Here is a 17,323-nt window from a genome sequence, read left to right as displayed (position 1 = left end):
TAGCTGGTGGAGGCATAGGTTTTGGTTAAGGAGAAGGATAGAGTGGGGGCTGTAGGGAGGGGCAGGGCAGGTACAAGCTAGATGAGAAAGTACATTTGGGACCTTTTAAATATATGTATTTATACTTATATATACTGATATAAGTATGTTTATATTTATATTTACCTTGTAGGATTAAAATATACAAATAGATGATGGCTAAATGTGATACTTCTCTTATGGCCCTAATTATTTATTTGTTTAAAAAAAGATAAAAGATCTTGGGGGGTATCTTCATTAAAATATAACTTGTGTGGCTGAGCAGAATTCAGCACACAATTATTATGCACCACCTGAATATTAGGCTCTTTTCTAGAGGCTGGTACTATAAAGGGGACCTTTCTCCAGGGACATGCAGTGTTGTAAGGACAGAAAGATAAATTGGTAAAATAGAATGCCACCAGTTGTCCCCTCAAAAAGATTTTGAATTTGTTGAATCATTTTGTTTTTAATTTGGGGAATTCTTCTTTTTTTATGACCCTTTAAGAGTTAAGTGCTTTACAAAAATTTGCTATAAAAATATTCTCTTTGACATTGTGTTTGAATTAACTTGTTGATGGTTCGTATTAACCAGAAAAATACCAGTGGCATTAAAGTAGTGCTTTTTAAAAAACTTTAAAATCAGAAAGATATTTTAATAGTAAATAAGGGCATTCAAACAGTAATATAAAACAAAGGGTTTTGGGGTTTTTTTTGCACATGAATTAATTTGTATTAGTTATTTAAGTCTTCAGGTTGGTTATCCAGGATTTATGTTCTTTCATTTTGTTTTTTTAACAGCTTTTCAAAAGTTCACCAATGTATAACTAAGTGTACTTAAAGTAGTGCTTTTAATATGAGGAGGATGATGTTCATGTAGATACAGAAGTTTCCTCGATGGTCTTTTCCACAACTATGGAGGGGTAAGGACCAAAAGCTAAGTAGCTGGCTAATGGAGGAGAAAACCAGGAGCTGAACAGTGGAGACTTGTCACCCGTCCTGCCTGTCTTGGCTGGGCGTGGCTGGCTTGTCTGTAGAGATACTCTGGGTCTCTTGAAACAGATCAGAGTCCATCAGGACTCAGGGACATGTGGTGAGACCTAACTTCACCAGTGTCAGTGTGTTCATGTGGATGGTATAGAATTTTATTTCATAACATGTCTTCTTCATGAGCTGGTGGTTTTATTTTTAGATTTTTATCTTTTATTTTTATTATTTATTGATTGATTGATTTTAGTAATTGAATCTTAGGACATCCTCTAGCCTCCCAAGGTTTTCCATTTCCTACTATAATTACAATAGGTGCTGGCTTTGATCAATTTGCGTGGGCAGCATATAGTAAGATGGAAATTGTGCCTCTGCTTACTGGCAGTGAGGCCTGGATATAGAGATTTTGGACTTTGGTGTTGTGGGAAGGGGGAAGCCATGTGGGGGAGCCAAACATTGTCAGTCAGAGCATTGGTTTTCTGTTGCTTGTGTAACAAGTTACCATGAGCTCGGTGGCTTAAGACAGCTCTGTTTAATTACCTTAGCGTTTTGTAGGGAGAAGTCTAGCCGGCCTTCTGAGGGGGAAATGGGGTCTCGGCGGAGCTCTGTTCCTAGAAGCTCTAGGGGAGGTTTCGTTTCTTTGCCTTTCAGTGTCTAGAGCAGCCATGGGCAAACTACGGCCCGTGGGCAAACTACGGCCCGTGGGCCGGATCCAACCCATTCGGCTGTTCTATCTGGCCCGCGGAGCCGAAAGAGCGGAGGGTTCTCTTGCTCTCCCCTCCGCTCCTTCACCAGCAGCAGTGTTAACATGGCAATGTCGGGAAACACGGCCGCAGCTCCTTCTTCTGAGTGGGCGGATTATATCCGCCCATTCAGTAGAAGGAACAACCTCTCAATCTTCCAGAGGCTCCTTGTAATGCCCGCGGATGCGTCCCCCGACATCACCCTGGGAATGAGTAGACACGTTATCGTGGTGATGTAGGGAGACACGCCCCTGGAGAGCACAGTATCAGAGCATTAGCTAAAAAGGAGACCAACAACACTGTTCCCACTGAAGTTGATGTTTTAAAGACCAAAAACCTTTCAACCCAGTCTACATTGCCATCTACATCTACATCCCGGGCATAATTTGGAAGTTGCACTAAAGAAAATGTTTAATTTACTGTTTACACATTTTGTTCTTTTCTATTTGTTTTAGTTTTAAATTATTTTATTATATTTAAGTTTAATTTGAAAGGCTTTTGTACCTTTCCTTTGTTAGGCAATTTTATTTTGCCTTTGCCATCTTCAATATAAGGTATGTTATTGTGCTATGATTCCTCCATTTTTTGAAGTTTCAAATTATAATAATTAGTGTTTACATTCTTCTTGTTAAAATGTTTGAAATGAATAAAACTATTGAAATAAAATAAAATGAGCTGTTTTGTGACTATAAAGGCCCACCTTGAGGGGGAATGGTGGAGACATTGGCAAGTGTTGGTATACTGCTTTTATGGTGTAATAAAACTTGTATAGTCAGGAAACGATGGAGGCTTCCCAGAATAGGAAAGGAGCATTATAGCAACTCATATAGTCCTTAAAATGGGGAAAATACAGACAGTCCTCGAGTTACATCGTTTCATGGTTATGTTGCCATCTCCCATTTATTTATATAAAAAAAAAAGTTCCATCATTTCGACGTATGTACATATGTGCTTTATGTTTTTTATTATTTATTTACCACAAGTAAAGGTCAGGAATTGTTATCTTTCTTTTAAATTTATCTTACTGTTTCACTTCATTACTGCTGTGTATGTGCTCCATGTGAGTGACGTAGGTGGGTTCCGACTTATGGTGAAAATTGTGTTACGTTGTGCCATAGGAACGCATCTCCCACGTAACCCGAGGACCTACTGTATATATAAAAGTCTAAGTGTCCATCCCTTCAACTGGTAGCTATGATATGCACTGACCACCAGGGGGCAGACACTCAACACAGGAACTCCCATGATGCGCACTGGCCATTTAAAAATAAATGGCACCATGGACCTGGCGCTGACAAATGAACACTCGGCTTCCCCCAAGTGGGACACAGGCCCCGCCAGCACCCTGGAGCAACACCCCACCAAACCTCAGCCAACTCTGCCAAGACCCCATGGCACAAAATGCAGTCCACAGCCCAGCCCTGCCCAGCCCTGAAATGGTCGCTGTGGTTGCTGGGTAATGACGTCACATAGCAATGTCTGGCTCCCTCTCCCTAGAGACTAGCCTCCTTGGAGCTTCTTCAGCCCAGGAACCCGACATGCTTTATAGCCAGGTGCAAACACTTTACAGTTTAACCAAATGTCTGTGAAGTGTTTTCCTGTGCCTCATCTCATTTGATCCTCACAGAAGTCCTGGAGTAGGTAGATAGGAGACTCAGTAGAATCTATTTTCTTTTCTTTATTAGCAAGACGCGAATAACGATATTAAAATATTTCTTCTAATTAATCTCCTTTCAATGTGCACAAATCTGTGCACCGGGACACTAGTAGGAGTAATAATATCTAACATGTACTGAGTGCTTGCTGGGTATAGGTCTATGTGTTGACTACTATACATGTGTTAACTGATTTGATTTTCCCAAGTATACATGTATGTGTGTTCAATCATGCATGTGCACATACTCATGGCACATGTAAGTGGGCCTTCTTTCATGATCCTGGAAAAAGAGACACGTTGGTCTGCATTCTTTGTTCTACCATTGATAATAACCAGTTATATGAACATGGACATTGCCTTCAGCTTTTTGAGTCTGTTTAGTCACCTATAAAAGGCAGAAAGGACTAAAATGTCACAAGCTTCTCTTACAGCTCTGTACTTTTTGATTATTAAAAAGGTATGGATGAGTCATTAGTGTTTTGTTCAATCCTTAAAGAAAGCCTTCCAAGAAAACAGGCTGTAACTAAAATTGTGAATGGAGGATTAGAGCTCTGTCTCATTCTCACAGCGTCCCCAGAAAGGATAGCTTTCCAGTCAGATTTTATTTTAAAGATGTAACTCTGTGAGAGAGCTGGCGGATTTCTCCTGTTGTGGGTTTCGCTGGCTACAGGAATGATCTTAATGCCCTCAATGATTAAATAAAAATAACAGTGACAACGAAAGGTGACTGATGATTTGATTTGGGGAACTCTTTGGCTGGCTGCCTGAGTCCTGTGCTAGGAAAAAAGATGGATATATTTTAGCAGCATCCTCTAGGCTAGGAGGATATTAAAATTTAGGATGTCAGGTAGTTGTTTGGAACAAGAATATAGATCATGGAAGAAAATGGCTTTGAGGTTAGTTGAACAGAGGGGTGGGTCACGTGACGAATTTGCAACCACTGTCCTTGCTCCCCTCAGATGTTGCAATTTTAAAGTGAATGCATAGGGGAATTGGTACATTATTCAGTATCAACCTGATGTCCCAGTAATGGTATAAGGAAAAAATGACCACGTGGGAAGAATTAACAGAGGAGAAAACCTTTACCTATTGTGATTTGGGGACCCCGAAGGCTTGCTCTTTCTAGACATTTCCTTGGCTGATGACTTCCCACTGCCTGTCAAGTAATTTTAAAATGCTGTAGTCTGGTGTGCAATGTCCTGCCTTTCTTACTTGATTTCCTCCTACCCACTTCTTGCCCTATGGTTTATTGTGTGTAGCTCACAGCCCTCTGCCTTCTCCTGTATCCATGCCTCTGCTCACACTTTTCCTTCATCTAATATAATGAGAATAGTAAGATCTAATATGTAGAGTATGTTCCATGTATTTATTTTGTGCCAACTATATGCATGATCTAAGTTTATTTTTCTCGGACTCTATGAGGCAAGTAGAATCATTACATTATCATCTTTCTCATCATTATCACCACTGTCATCTCTATTTTACAGGTGAGGAAGCTGAGATTTAGTTTAAATAATTTACCCAAGATTCCACTATTAATGAGTGGGTAGAGGTAGGATTGCACCCAGGTGGCCCAGCTCCAGAGCCCAAATATTAAAAGTCATATTGTGCCATTAAATGCTATTTTTAAAAATATATTTTTATTGATTTTAGAGAGGAAGGGAGAGGGATAGAGATATAGAAACATCAATGATAAGAGAGAATCATTGATCAGCTGCCTCCTGCACGCCCCCTACTGGGGATCGAGCCCGCAACTCAGGCATATGCCCTTGGCCGGAATGGAACCTGGGACCCTTCAGTCTGCAAACCAGCTAGGGCTAAATGCTATTCTTTACTGCCTCCAAACCCAGTCCATAGCATGTCCTGATTTTCATAAGGAAAAGAAGTGCCTGCATCGGTTATGTTATGTAACAGGTTCTCTTTGGCATTGGTGTACTTATCTCCTTTGCTTCATGGAAGTTTATCTCCTGTTTGTATTTCTCTCTCTCTCTCTCTCTCTCTCTCTCTCTCTCTCTCTCTCTCTCTCTCTCTATATATATATATATATATATATATATATATATATATATATATATTTATTTATTTATTTATATTTATATATATTTATATATATTTATATATATTTATATATATTTATATATATTTGTTTGTTTGCTGAATTGAGAGAGTTCCTGGCTATCTATAGATGTGAGCGCATAACTTATTTTTGGGTCCTAGTTCATATTTTTGAAGATGTTGAAGACTATTGTTAAAACGCCATTATTTTGTCTGAAAATATTAATAGCTTAAATAGTCCTGTGCGTTTTCACTTTAATCTTGCATGCCAGTGATTATGTCTCTGGTTATTCAGGTAGAATCGTTGGATTGCTTCGCTCATGGATGGGCCATATTTTAGAAACACTATAGCTTAAGTATCATGGAAGGACCGTGGTCCTCCAGACCTCTCTTGAGTCCCGGCTTTGCCATCTGTCTCATGCATGGAAGTTGTGTAACCTCCTTTGTCATTAAGTTTTCTTCTCTGTTAAATGGAGAAGATAATGCCTACTTATCAGGATTATAAAGCAGAATAAATGCGATAATATGTGCAGAGAGCCTAAGTGCCTGAGACATATCAGAACATCAATAAATGCTACATCTTGTTGTTCATGACCCTTAACTTTGATGCCGACCTTCAGTTTTGAAATATATGTAGGGGCCTTTTCAACTCTGGGCTGTAAGTTCATTTTAGTTTGCTTTTTAATTCAAGTTGTGTGGCCCAAGAGCACCAACCATAACTGGTAGATCGGGGTTGGAATCTAGCCACTCCGACTCCAGAGCCCAAATCATGAGTCCCTGCCCCAAGCGGCCTCATTAGATCCCGTTCCTTGCTGTGCTGCCCAGGCATCCAGTTGCAACCATCACATTTCCTTGTGTTTTTGTGGGGGTTTTTTGTAGCAAAAAGTCATGGTCCAGGGAGGAAGAAGTGAGTTATTGTTTGGGTAGAGTTTCAGTGTTGCAGGATGAAAGAATTCTAGAGATACGATATACAACACTGTGAATATAGTTAACAGTACTAGACTGTACACTTAAACATGGTTAAGAGGGCAAATTTTATGTTATATGTGGTTTTTTGCTACCACAAGTTTTAAAACAGTACTGGCTCTTTGATTATTTCAGGACTAAAAGATTGTCTAAGCTATTTCTCTCGTGACAAGCTTTTTCCCTGCTTCCACAAGCAACACTGCTTGTAAGGTTTGTGTCCTTTCTTCTCTCTATGCAGGTGATCATGTAATATCATATAATAGAAGAGTTTCTGTTGTTGAATCTGGTGACTTAATACTTGGAAGTTTTAATTTAGAGATTAGGAGGACAAAGGTGCTATATTACATAAGGTGTGTTTGGGTACGATTCCCTTTCACTGCTCTGTGTCTGCATCTCACTGTGCGTTTCTCAACCTGAGCCTTGAGGATATTAGGGGAAAAGAAGGAGGTTTTACAAGTTTCCATTCCTCCCGTGTACCCAGGACAAGGGCTGATGTCAGAAACTATTCCTAGGAGATGGGTTTATTTGGTTCTCAGTGATTTGAGTACCTTCATTTTGCTCTATGTTGTATATGGTAATTAATCTGTAAGTATAACCTCAGATGTATAGACTATATCATAGACTCTCTTTTACCACAATTAATTTCTCCCTCAAGGACCCAGAAACTTCATTGTTATTTACCTTCCATTTCCAAAAGGTCCTGAGATGGAAATTACATCTTAAAACAACATTAAATAGTATAGTTAAGAATAAAACCGGAATATAGACCATAAATGTAGCTACCACTTTGTTACATCCGTTGTTATAATAACAATTGATACCAATTTGAATTTACTGGCAACAAAAACAAAACAAAGTTCAGGTTCCATGGTTTATTATTGGTGGCAGAAGAATGCCCAAAACATCATTTTTCTTGAGGGAAATGTTGCTAGAATTGAACTTGAAGATTTTTCCCCATGAATTCATGTTTGGGAGATAATTACTAATGAGTAATAATATCACTGATGGAGGTTTTCTAAGAAACAAACACTCTTCAGTGAATAGACTTTGTTAATAGCTGAAACATAAATGCTAAATCATGAAGGTATTTTTAGACTGCAGAGTAGGACACCTAGTTTGCTTTTCATTTATTCAGCAACCTACACAGTGCCTACTTTTTGCCAAATACTCTGCCAGGCATTGGGGATGAACAGAGAAGTCCTGGGAGTACGGCGTGTACCTAGCCGAGTAGGGAATGTGGACGGTAAACGGATTCTTGGGGAACAGTGTCCTAGGTGCTGTAGTGGAGACGTGCACAGTCCACTGGAGCAGTTGGAGGAAGGCTCTGCTGCCAAATGACATTTGAGTTGATTATTAAAAGTCTGCCAGGTCGAAAGGAAGTAAAGGGATATTCCTCGTAGAAAGAATGCTCTTGGGTGGTCTGATTTCTTTTAGCTAGGTACTTGTACAACATAGGCATAGATAACTAACAACCGTTAAACTTCTTAACTCAAATAGCAGGTCTTCAGTGGACCTTTGGCATGTACTTGAGCACAACAACTTCATGATGAAATTCTCTTCCGTGCCTTCAGAAATTTTGGCACGTGGTCAAAGCCCAGTGCACAGTGGATGGATTGATGGATGAAAGGACACGGACAGGCCTACGTCATAGATATCACAAAGATAAGGTAGAGTTGTCACTGTTAGAAAACTTGGAAGCGCTTGATGTACATTTCCAGCCAAGTAGGAGAGCAATTTAATTTGGTACAGCAAAGGGACCTAGCGATAGAGCCCATATTTTCCTCAGCAAATAGCTTGGACTCTTACGAATTACCTGTACAAACATTTAGCTTGGTCTCCAGGGTCCTGCCCTATGCAGCGTGAAAGGAATGAATTCCCTCCAACAAAGGTTAAGGGCAGGTATTACCAGCTAATCACAACATCCCTGAACTTTAGCCAGGCCTCTGCGGAGTATCTGATTTTAAATAGAACCACTTCCTCGCTGTCCCTGTAGAATTATTAAGCTGTGCAATGTATGCCTGAACTGAACATGCAATGTATGCCTGAACAGTTCAGAGGCTTGACCTGGGGAAGGGGTTATTTTAGATAAATGATTACCAAGTGCAGTATTAGTTTTGGTGTACTGATGTTGAGCAACTTCTCCCAACAGTAACTAGTCATCAGGCCTATGACTTCCTATGACTCCTCATTTAGAAGGCTATAGACACCCTTTTCTTTCAGTCTCCGGAATTGTGTATCCACCTGCTTGACTGTTCTCTTGGATGTCTCAGCTCTTTCAGACCTAAACAGGACCATTTATAAATCTTATTCTTCACCACTTGCTCCAGATCTGTACCTTCTTTTGCTGTGTACTGCTCTCACCAAATGGACCACCATTTACCTAGTAACTCAAGGAAGGGAGGAGCAAGGTGTTAATTTTTTTACATCCTTCCTCAGCCCGTAAATGTAGCCAGTCAGTTTCACATAATTTTCTGACATGCATCTACCTTTCTTCATTTGATGTGCCATCCGCCATCATCTCCATTTGAACTACTGCTCTGGCCTCCTAACTGGCCCCCCTGCTTCCACTTCCGCTGTTTCTGATCAGTTCTCCACATGGCATCTACGGTCATCTTTGTAAAACGTAACTTGATTATGTCATCTCATGCTTATAAGCCTTCAGTGGCTTCCCTTTGCACTGTAGCTAAAATAAAAAGAATTTATCCTGGCCTACGTGGCTGGGCATGACATAGCCTGACTTACCTTTCCAACTTTCTCTTTTCCCCATTCCTTCTCTTTCCCTTTCCAGCTATGGTTACACTCTTTCAGCTCTTGGATGCGCCAAGCTGTTTCCTGCCTTACCGTCTTTTCCCTGTTTCCTTTGCCTTGAATGCTGTCGTCCATGCTTCACCTGGCTCACTCCTCATTTTTAGGACTCCTCTTAATTGTTACTTTTTCTTGAGAGGTCTTCCACATCGCCCAGTCCAAAGTTGCCCTCCCATAATCTTGATCAAGACCCATCCGAGTTTAAGAAGACTCGTGTGCTTTACCTGTATCTCCTCACCGTAAAATGATGCTCTAGGGCAGTGGTTCTCAACCTTCTAATGCCGCAACCCTTTAATACAGTTCCTCATGTTGTGGTGACCCCCAACCATAAAATTATTTTCGTTGCTACTTCATAACTGTAATTTTGCTACTGTTAATTAATCGTAATGTAAATATCTGTGTTTTCCAATGGTTGTAAGCGACCCTGCTAGCGGTTCTCAACCTGTGGGTCGTGACCCACAGGTTGAGAACCGCTGCTGTAGAGCCTAAGACCATCGGAAAACACAGATATTTACATTATGATTCATTAACAGTAGCAAAATTACAGTTATGAAGTAGCAACGAAAATAATTTTATGGTTGAGGGTCACCACAACATGAGGAACTGTATTAAAGGGTCGCAGCATTAGAAAGGTTGAGAACCACTGCTCTAGGGGGACCACATCTGTGTAGTCTCCCACTGTGCCAATGTAGTACAGTGCTGTACAGCGGTGGTGCTTCATAGCATCTTTTGAATTAAAGACTGTTTCATTAAAGTAAAAGTAGACCTAGAAAGGAGTATCTTGGCCTTCTCTTTGCAATAATGACAGCCCTGCATCTGATTCCTGTAGCAGGGTTTTGCACATGGCTTCCATACTAGTGTCGAGTACAGTCTTAACAGAAAGTCAGTTATTTGCTCTTTTGCCTTGCAAAAGAAAGGAAAAAAAAAAAGCTTGGTGGTATTTTCAGTGTTTGTCTTTGGGAGCCTCACAGACTAAGTTCAGGTACTGTTTTTGCTTCCGTAAAGCTGTCTAATCTCTAGCAAGTTAACCCAGTTCTCCCAGGTCTGTTTCCTCATATATAAAATGTGGAAAATTATATCTATCCCATGGGCTTGTTATGAAGATTACATGAGATTGTGTGCAAGGTACCTCATACCATGGTGGGAACCTTGTAGTTCAGCCATTCTTTTTCTTTTCTTTGTTTGTTTGTTTGTTTGTTTGTTTTTTATAGGAAACATAGTTTATTCTTTTTTTAAAAAAATCAGTCTTTATTGTTCAGATTATTACAATTGTTCCTCCTTTTCCCCCCCATAGCTCCCCTCTACCCGGTTTCCACCCCACCCTCTGCTCTTACCCCCCATCCCCCATTGTCCTCATCCATAGGTGTATGATTTTTGTCCAGTCTCTTCCCACACCCCCCCCCCACACTCCTTCCCCCCAAGAATTGTCAGTCCACTCCCTTTCTATGCCCCTGGTTCTATTATATTCACCAGTTTATTCTGTTCATCAGATTTTTTATTCACTTGATTTTTAGATTCACTTGTTGATAGATATGTATTTGTTGTTCATAATTTTTATCTTTACCTTTTTCTTCTTCTTCCTCTTCTTAAAGAATACCTTTCAGCATTTCATATAATCCTGGTTTGGTGGTGATGAACTCCTTTAGCTTTTTCTTATCTGTGAAGCTCTTTATCTGCCCTTCAATTCTGAATGATAGCTTTGCTGGGTAGAGTAATCTTGGTTGTAGGTTCTTGCTGTTCATCACTTTGAATATTTCTTGCCACTCCCGTCTGGCCTGCATAGTTTCTGTTGAGAAATCAGCTGACAATCGTATGGGTACTCCCTTGTAGGTCACTAACTGTTTTTCTCTTGCTGCTTTCAAGATTCTCTCTTTGTCTTTTGCTCTTGGCATTTTAATTATGATGTGTCTTGGTGTGGTCCTCTTTGGATTCCTTTTGTTTGGGGTTCTCTGCACTTCCTGGAGTTGTAAGTCTATTTCTTTCACCAGGTGGGGGAAGTTTTCTGTCATTATTTCTTCCAATAGGTTTTCAGTATCTTGCTCTCTCTCTTCTTCTGGCACCCCCATAATTCGGATGTTGGTACGCTTGAAGTTGTCCCAGAGGCTCCTTACACTATTTTCATATTTTTGGATTCTTTTTTCTTTTTGCTTTTCCGGTTGGGTGTTTTTTGCTTCTTTGTATTTCAAATCTTTGACTTGATTCTTGCAATCCTCTAGTCTGCTGTTGGATCTCTGTATATTATTATTTTATTTCAGTCAGTGTGTGCTTAATTTCTAATTGGTCCTTTTTCATATCCTCCAGGGTCTCGCTAAATTTATCGGCAGTTTCTAGAAAATTCTTGAAAAACCTTATAACTGTGGTTTTGAACTCTATATCCAGTAGTTTGCTTTCCTCCATTTCTTTCATTTGTGACCTGTTTCTTTGTCTCCGCATTTTCGCTGCTTCCCTGAGTTGGCAGAGTGGCTTTGTGTGCTAGGTGTTCTATAGGGCCCAGAGGCTCAGCCTCCCCAGTTACCTGAGGTGGACACTCTTGGTGCACCCCTTTGTGGGCGGTGTGCACAGTCTTGTTGTATTTAAGCCTTGATTGTTGTTGGTATCACTGGGAGGAATTGACCACCAAGCCAATTGGCTGTGAGGATCAGCTGTGTCTACGCTGGGAGAACTTCTGTGCTGGAGACACTCTTATGAGACAAGACTTGCTTCAGTGGGGCTTTGGTGCTCACTGAGTCTGGCCCCTGAGTGTGTCCCTTATGGATCTGAGGTGTTGTAATCTGGATGGTCCCACTCTGACCCCTGGGTACACTGGCTCTTGGATCTCCAAGGAGATGCTAATTTAGCCTCTGCCTGAGGCCACCGGTTTTGGAGGTGCCCAAATGAGGCCCAGCTGTGAAGCAATGCAAGCTGCTGCAGGGCATTGGGCCTTCTTTTGGATGTTCTGGGTCTCACTGACTTAGCTGCAGTTTGTTAGGTAATTTTAGAATTCAGAGGACCAGGGCATTCATATGCAAAAGCCTCTGTGCTCAACTTGGATGGGGCGGTGTCTCAGGGCGGAGCAAGCAGCAATAGCTTCATGGGGCGGGATCTCAGGGTGGAGCAAACCGCAATGCTTCCCCTCAGCCCTGCCCTAAGAGGCCCCTGGGTCTCAGTGTCCCACGTTAATCACTGCAAGCACCTCTGAGAGAAAGCTGCCCTCGAGTTCCGCCCGCTGCCAGACAGTCCAGTTTCTCCCTGTATGAGTCTGGGTCCCCAGAGTCTCACCCGGAACTGGAGTTCAGAGCAGTTGGGAGCTTGTGTCTCCCTCCCGATTGAGAAAGCCAGCCACATACTCAGTTGTCAGCCCTCTCCGCGCGTGCGCCTCCGTACCTCTGCCTTCCACAGCTCCTGTGAGTTTCAGTGTGCTTTTCTCTTTCCTTCTAGTTGTAGAATTTCCACTCAGCCAGCCTTCCTATGGTTCTGGATGATGTCCGTTTTGTCCTTTAGTTGTAGTTTCGAAATTGTTGTGCGAGGCAGCAGTTCTGATGTTCACCTATGCCACCATCTTGGTTTCTTCCCACAGTTTATTCTTAGCCATTCTTTTTCTTATTCCCTTTATATCACAAGAGATTAATAAGGACTCTGAGAAAACTCATGTAATTTACCTCGTAAACTTACTGTACTTATTTAATGCTAAATCATTCCCAGGGGCACTCACATGAGGTCAAAAATCAGTTTAAGAGGAAGTAATCAATCTCTAGGGTGCAAATAAACAGTGATGGACTGGTTATATAATGGCCAGTAACATTGGACTCCCTCAGAAGGATATTCATGGAATTCACCTTTGCCTTATTCCAGGAATTTTTTCTTTTTCAACATTATAATATTAAAATAACAAATAAATACAAATATATGTTTTTTTATTCTAGTTCAAGTAGATGTTCTGTGGAGCTGGGCCATGTGAAAATATTTTTCCCATTTTAGTATTTCTATGGAGAAGCCTTGGCAGGCCCATCGAAAACTCTGGAGTCCAAAGCTTTTCTAATTATGTTGTCAGCTTTGGGGGTAATTTAAAAATTTAATATTCTGAAGACAGTTTATTAAATTTAAATGGACTGGATTCAAATTAGTAAGTGGTGTATGTTTACCACCTACTTAAGCATTTCAATCTGGATGCTAGATTGAGTTTAAGGGAAAATTATTGTGTCATATCTACCAAATTATCCAAGGTTAATTCTTCGTCGCTATGAAGTGAGAATAACTCACTGACCCTTGCCTCTATGAAATGTGTTTCACTGAATGACATGAGACAGCACTGTGGCAGGGGAATTGTTTCTCTTCAAGCCAAGTCCTCCAGAGAGCTAGGGGATTCAGCATTACAAGGTTAAGGCCTAGCCTTGGCCGGGTAGCTCAGTTGGTTAGAGCGTCATCCTGAAACACCAAGATTGCTGGTTCAATCCTCGGTCAGGACACATAGGGGAATCAACCAGTGAATGCATAAATAAGTGGAACAACAAATTGGTGTTTCTTTTCTCCTCTCTCTTTCTCAAATCAATAAATAAAAATTTTAAAAAAAGGTCTTGTAAAAAAAAGTTCAAGACCTATTTGCTCAGATATTGACACAGGCCAGGAGCTATATTGTTTATTATGGGATAGGTATGATCTAGGGCAGTGGTCGGCAAACTCATTAATCAACAGAGCCAAATATCAACAGTACAACGATTGAAATTTCTTTTGAGAGCCAAATTTTTTAAACTTAAACTTCTTCTAATGCCACTTCTTCAAAATAGACTTGCCCGGGCCGTGGTATTTTATGGAAGAGCTACACTCAAGGGGCCAAAGAGCCGCATGTGGCTTGCGAGCTGCGGTTTGCTGACCACTGATCTAGGGTGTTGAGGCAAGGGGGTAGACATGACAATTAAGAGCTGTGAGACAGTCATTGACTACTTGGCTCAGTTGTCGAGAGTGTGGGGACTTTAGGGATGCCAGGGGAACAGATGTGAACTTCTGGGACTCGCACTCTGCCATGTTATGTAGCTAAAGATATCACCTCAAACCCAAGCCAAGTATCTAGAGAATGTGTGTGATTGGTTATTTGGGACATTAGACTAATAACAGGTGAATGTACTAGCACTCCAGAAGGTGTGCTGTATTGACACAGGGGAGGCTATATGAGTATTGATGTCTAGACATTTAGCTCATGACCGATTTCTCAGGGCAAGTTCGACTTCATAAGCTGATATAGCTAAAGTGAGAATTGTGGTTGCTAATGTTAACGTATGTTCAGCATAATGGTAGCATATGCTGTCATCTCAGAGAGATGACAAAAGCCAGTTACATTGTTTTTATTAAAAAAAAAACATGAAAAATCTGGGTGCTTCCCCCCCACAAGGCGCCTTACCTTTACCTTTCTTTCTCCTAAGCTCCAAGGACCCCTCTTTGGCCTCTGTAAACTGTTTCCTGAGCCCATTTCTTCTACTTTCTAAAGCAACTTTCTCTTATATAGAAATTAATTAATTAAAAAACCAAGCTGTTCTTTTACTCATAGGTATTGTCAAAGGGAGTAAAAGTTGATATTATTTGTCAGTGGTTCTGGTCATTGCATTTTCTTTTGGTGTCTTCTGTTCCGTGTCTGGGGGCTGCAGTGCTTTAAACATAAATTGGGCAATACTTTCTCAACAATTCAAATTCATGACCTCCTGTTGAGAAGAATGGGAGTGCCCTAGTAAATGAAGAAATAATACATTTCCTTTGCTTCCATGCAGACTACCTTGATGTCCAAGCATAGGACTTCAGGGTCTCCCCCTTCCATTGAACGGATGTGATGTTTAAATGACTTCTTCAGGGTGTTTCTGTTTGATGAGATGCTAGAAATTGAAAAGAAATCATAAAGAACCACAGTAGTCTTCCTTGATCTGCCTATAAGTTACCCATGAGTAGTCTATTGTGGAATGTGACATATCTCTTTCCCTTTCTTTTTTTCCCCAGAATGCTATGAACCTACCCCCTGACAAAGCCAGGTTACTGCGGCAGTATGACAATGAGAAAAAGTGGGAACTGATTTGTGACCAGGTAAGAAACAATGATGCTTTTATCAAGAAATAATGAAAGAAGAGATTTCCTCCCTAAATATATTAGACTTTTTCCCCCCGCAGGAGATGCATGGATTTCTGTTTTGTGACTTGTTGCCTTCCTGTTTCTTAAGATCAAAGGAAAAGTTAGAAAATGACTTCTTTTATTCTTGCATGATTTTGATTCTCTCCTTTATTTTTAGACTTTTTGTATTAGGTTTTCTGGGTGATTTGGTCTGGTCAGGGGGGCATCCAAATTCAGATGATCTGTTTTTCTATTTATGTAATAGAGCAGTTTATGCTGCTTGAATAAGGCAGGCCCTCTAATTTAGTCAGCTTTTCCATTCATGTATATTGATGCACATTCATGCAAGAAGGTGAATTGTTTATAAAGAAACTACTTAGGCTGTTAAAAAGTTATTTCAGTGTTTAGCAATTCTTTTTATTTTATCATTAACTCATAACAAATTCAGACTCTTCAGAAGGATATAAAATAAAAAGTAGAATTCTCCCTTTTTCTTTCTACTCTCATAATTGTACACCTTAGAGACTTTGAAATGTCCTTCCAGTTTCCTTTTATGTTGTTATTTAAAAACAAACAAACACACGAACACACACACTCTCTTCCTCATCTTGATACATTTGTCAGTATATATGTCTCTACCTTATTCTTTTAGATGCTCTGTAGTATTCCATTGGCAGTGGTAGTGATTGGGGGGGGGGGGGCACTTTATTCTAGGACTAGGTATAGGCTAGTTGTTTTAAAACGTAGAAGAGTCACTCCCTAAAGGTAGAGAGTAGGCTCTGTCAATTCTATATTATCAGCTTTTTCATTTTGTGCCATGAGTTTCAGAGTGCTCGCATCCCTTACGTCAGGCCACCCTGAAACTTTCTGGGAGTGCTGTAATTCCTCTGACCAGAGCTCCCTGGGGTCTCTATTGCCGGGTAAAATGTGTCAGGGGAGCAGAGGGGTTTTCCACATTTCCTAAGAAATAGATGCCTGCGGTTCTTACAGAGTTTCTGCAGCCCTCCTTGCGTGTTGCTTGACCTAAGCCCCTAACTAAAGCAGTAATGAAATGACGGTAAGAATCCTCCCCTCTTTTTCTATCCTATGTTTGAGCACCAAGAGGAGATAGAAACTGAAGAGGAAGCCTACTGCTTACATGACCGTGGTCCAAAGGAATAAAATGTTGCTGATACAATCTCCTTGCTTGAGACTTAATTTTTTATGAGTATTAGCTAAACCTATTATTTTGAGGAAAAATGATTTTATGACAGTGAACAAATATAATAGGGATAATTACTGTAAAGGAAAGGTAATCACTCAAGCGAGGGAAGGCCAAGGGGTGAGAAATTCTGCCGTCGCACAGGTTATGTTATGACAGTGGAGGGGAGCGCAGGCGAAGGGAGACTGGGCCTGGTGGCGGTGCAGTTAGCGCTGGGAGGAAGGGCCGAGCCATCCTTCCTTCCTCAGACCTGCACGCGTATTCACTGCCAACTCGGTCTGCCCTGCTCCTTCCTGGCGTGAATGAATTATTAGCGTTTGTACCTCCAGTGTGCCAGGCAGGGAGGCTGCCGACGATGGAAGAGTTCCAAGCTGTACTCTTCTCTCAGACCAGAAGTAGCTCCATAGGGTTGATGGTGGAGTCTCTGGCCGTAGCAAATCAGTTATCTGATTATTTGCCTGATTCTCAGCTCCTCTGAGTTCAGGTGATTGCTGTCTTAAATGTGCATATGCCAGGACGTGGAGAATTTAGCTATTTCATCTGTTCCTGGCAGTCCCTTCAACACAAGCTGAAGTGGCTCCATCAGTTCTGAGTTGTGGGTGATTTATTAAAGGATACCAATAAGAGACTTATTAGTGACTCCATTTGACATATGGGGAAAACTGAGCCTGAGCGATTATATCATTGCTGAAGGTCGCATGGCTGTTAGGAGGTAATGCGGCATGGATGGTCAGGTTTCCGAGAAGGTGCACGTTCCGGGCCTTATCCATACTTCCTGCTCACTTCCTCACTGAGTACGAGAGTGTTTGAATGATATACTAA

The 17,323-nt window shown here is 41.0% G+C and overlaps 1 protein-coding gene across 7 annotated transcripts in view; it reads left to right on the top strand.

The window, feature by feature from the left end:
• The window catches only part of FMNL2 (formin like 2), a 323,525-nt gene that overhangs the window by 174,091 nt on the left and 132,111 nt on the right, over positions 1-17,323 (top strand). For all 7 annotated transcript variants that reach the window (XM_080670222.1, XM_080670219.1, XM_080670221.1 and 4 more), the window contains exon 2: positions 15,193-15,276. In XM_080670222.1, coding sequence (XP_080526348.1) covers positions 15,193-15,276 — 84 coding nt within the window. The remainder of the gene's footprint in view (positions 1-15,192; positions 15,277-17,323) is intronic.

This window comes from Plecotus auritus (assembly GCF_963455305.1).
Source record: "Plecotus auritus genome assembly, chromosome: 5".
Lineage (NCBI taxonomy): Eukaryota > Metazoa > Chordata > Mammalia > Chiroptera > Vespertilionidae > Plecotus > Plecotus auritus.
Note: the sequence above shows the minus strand (reverse complement) of the source record. Positions and strands in the feature narration are given on the sequence as shown.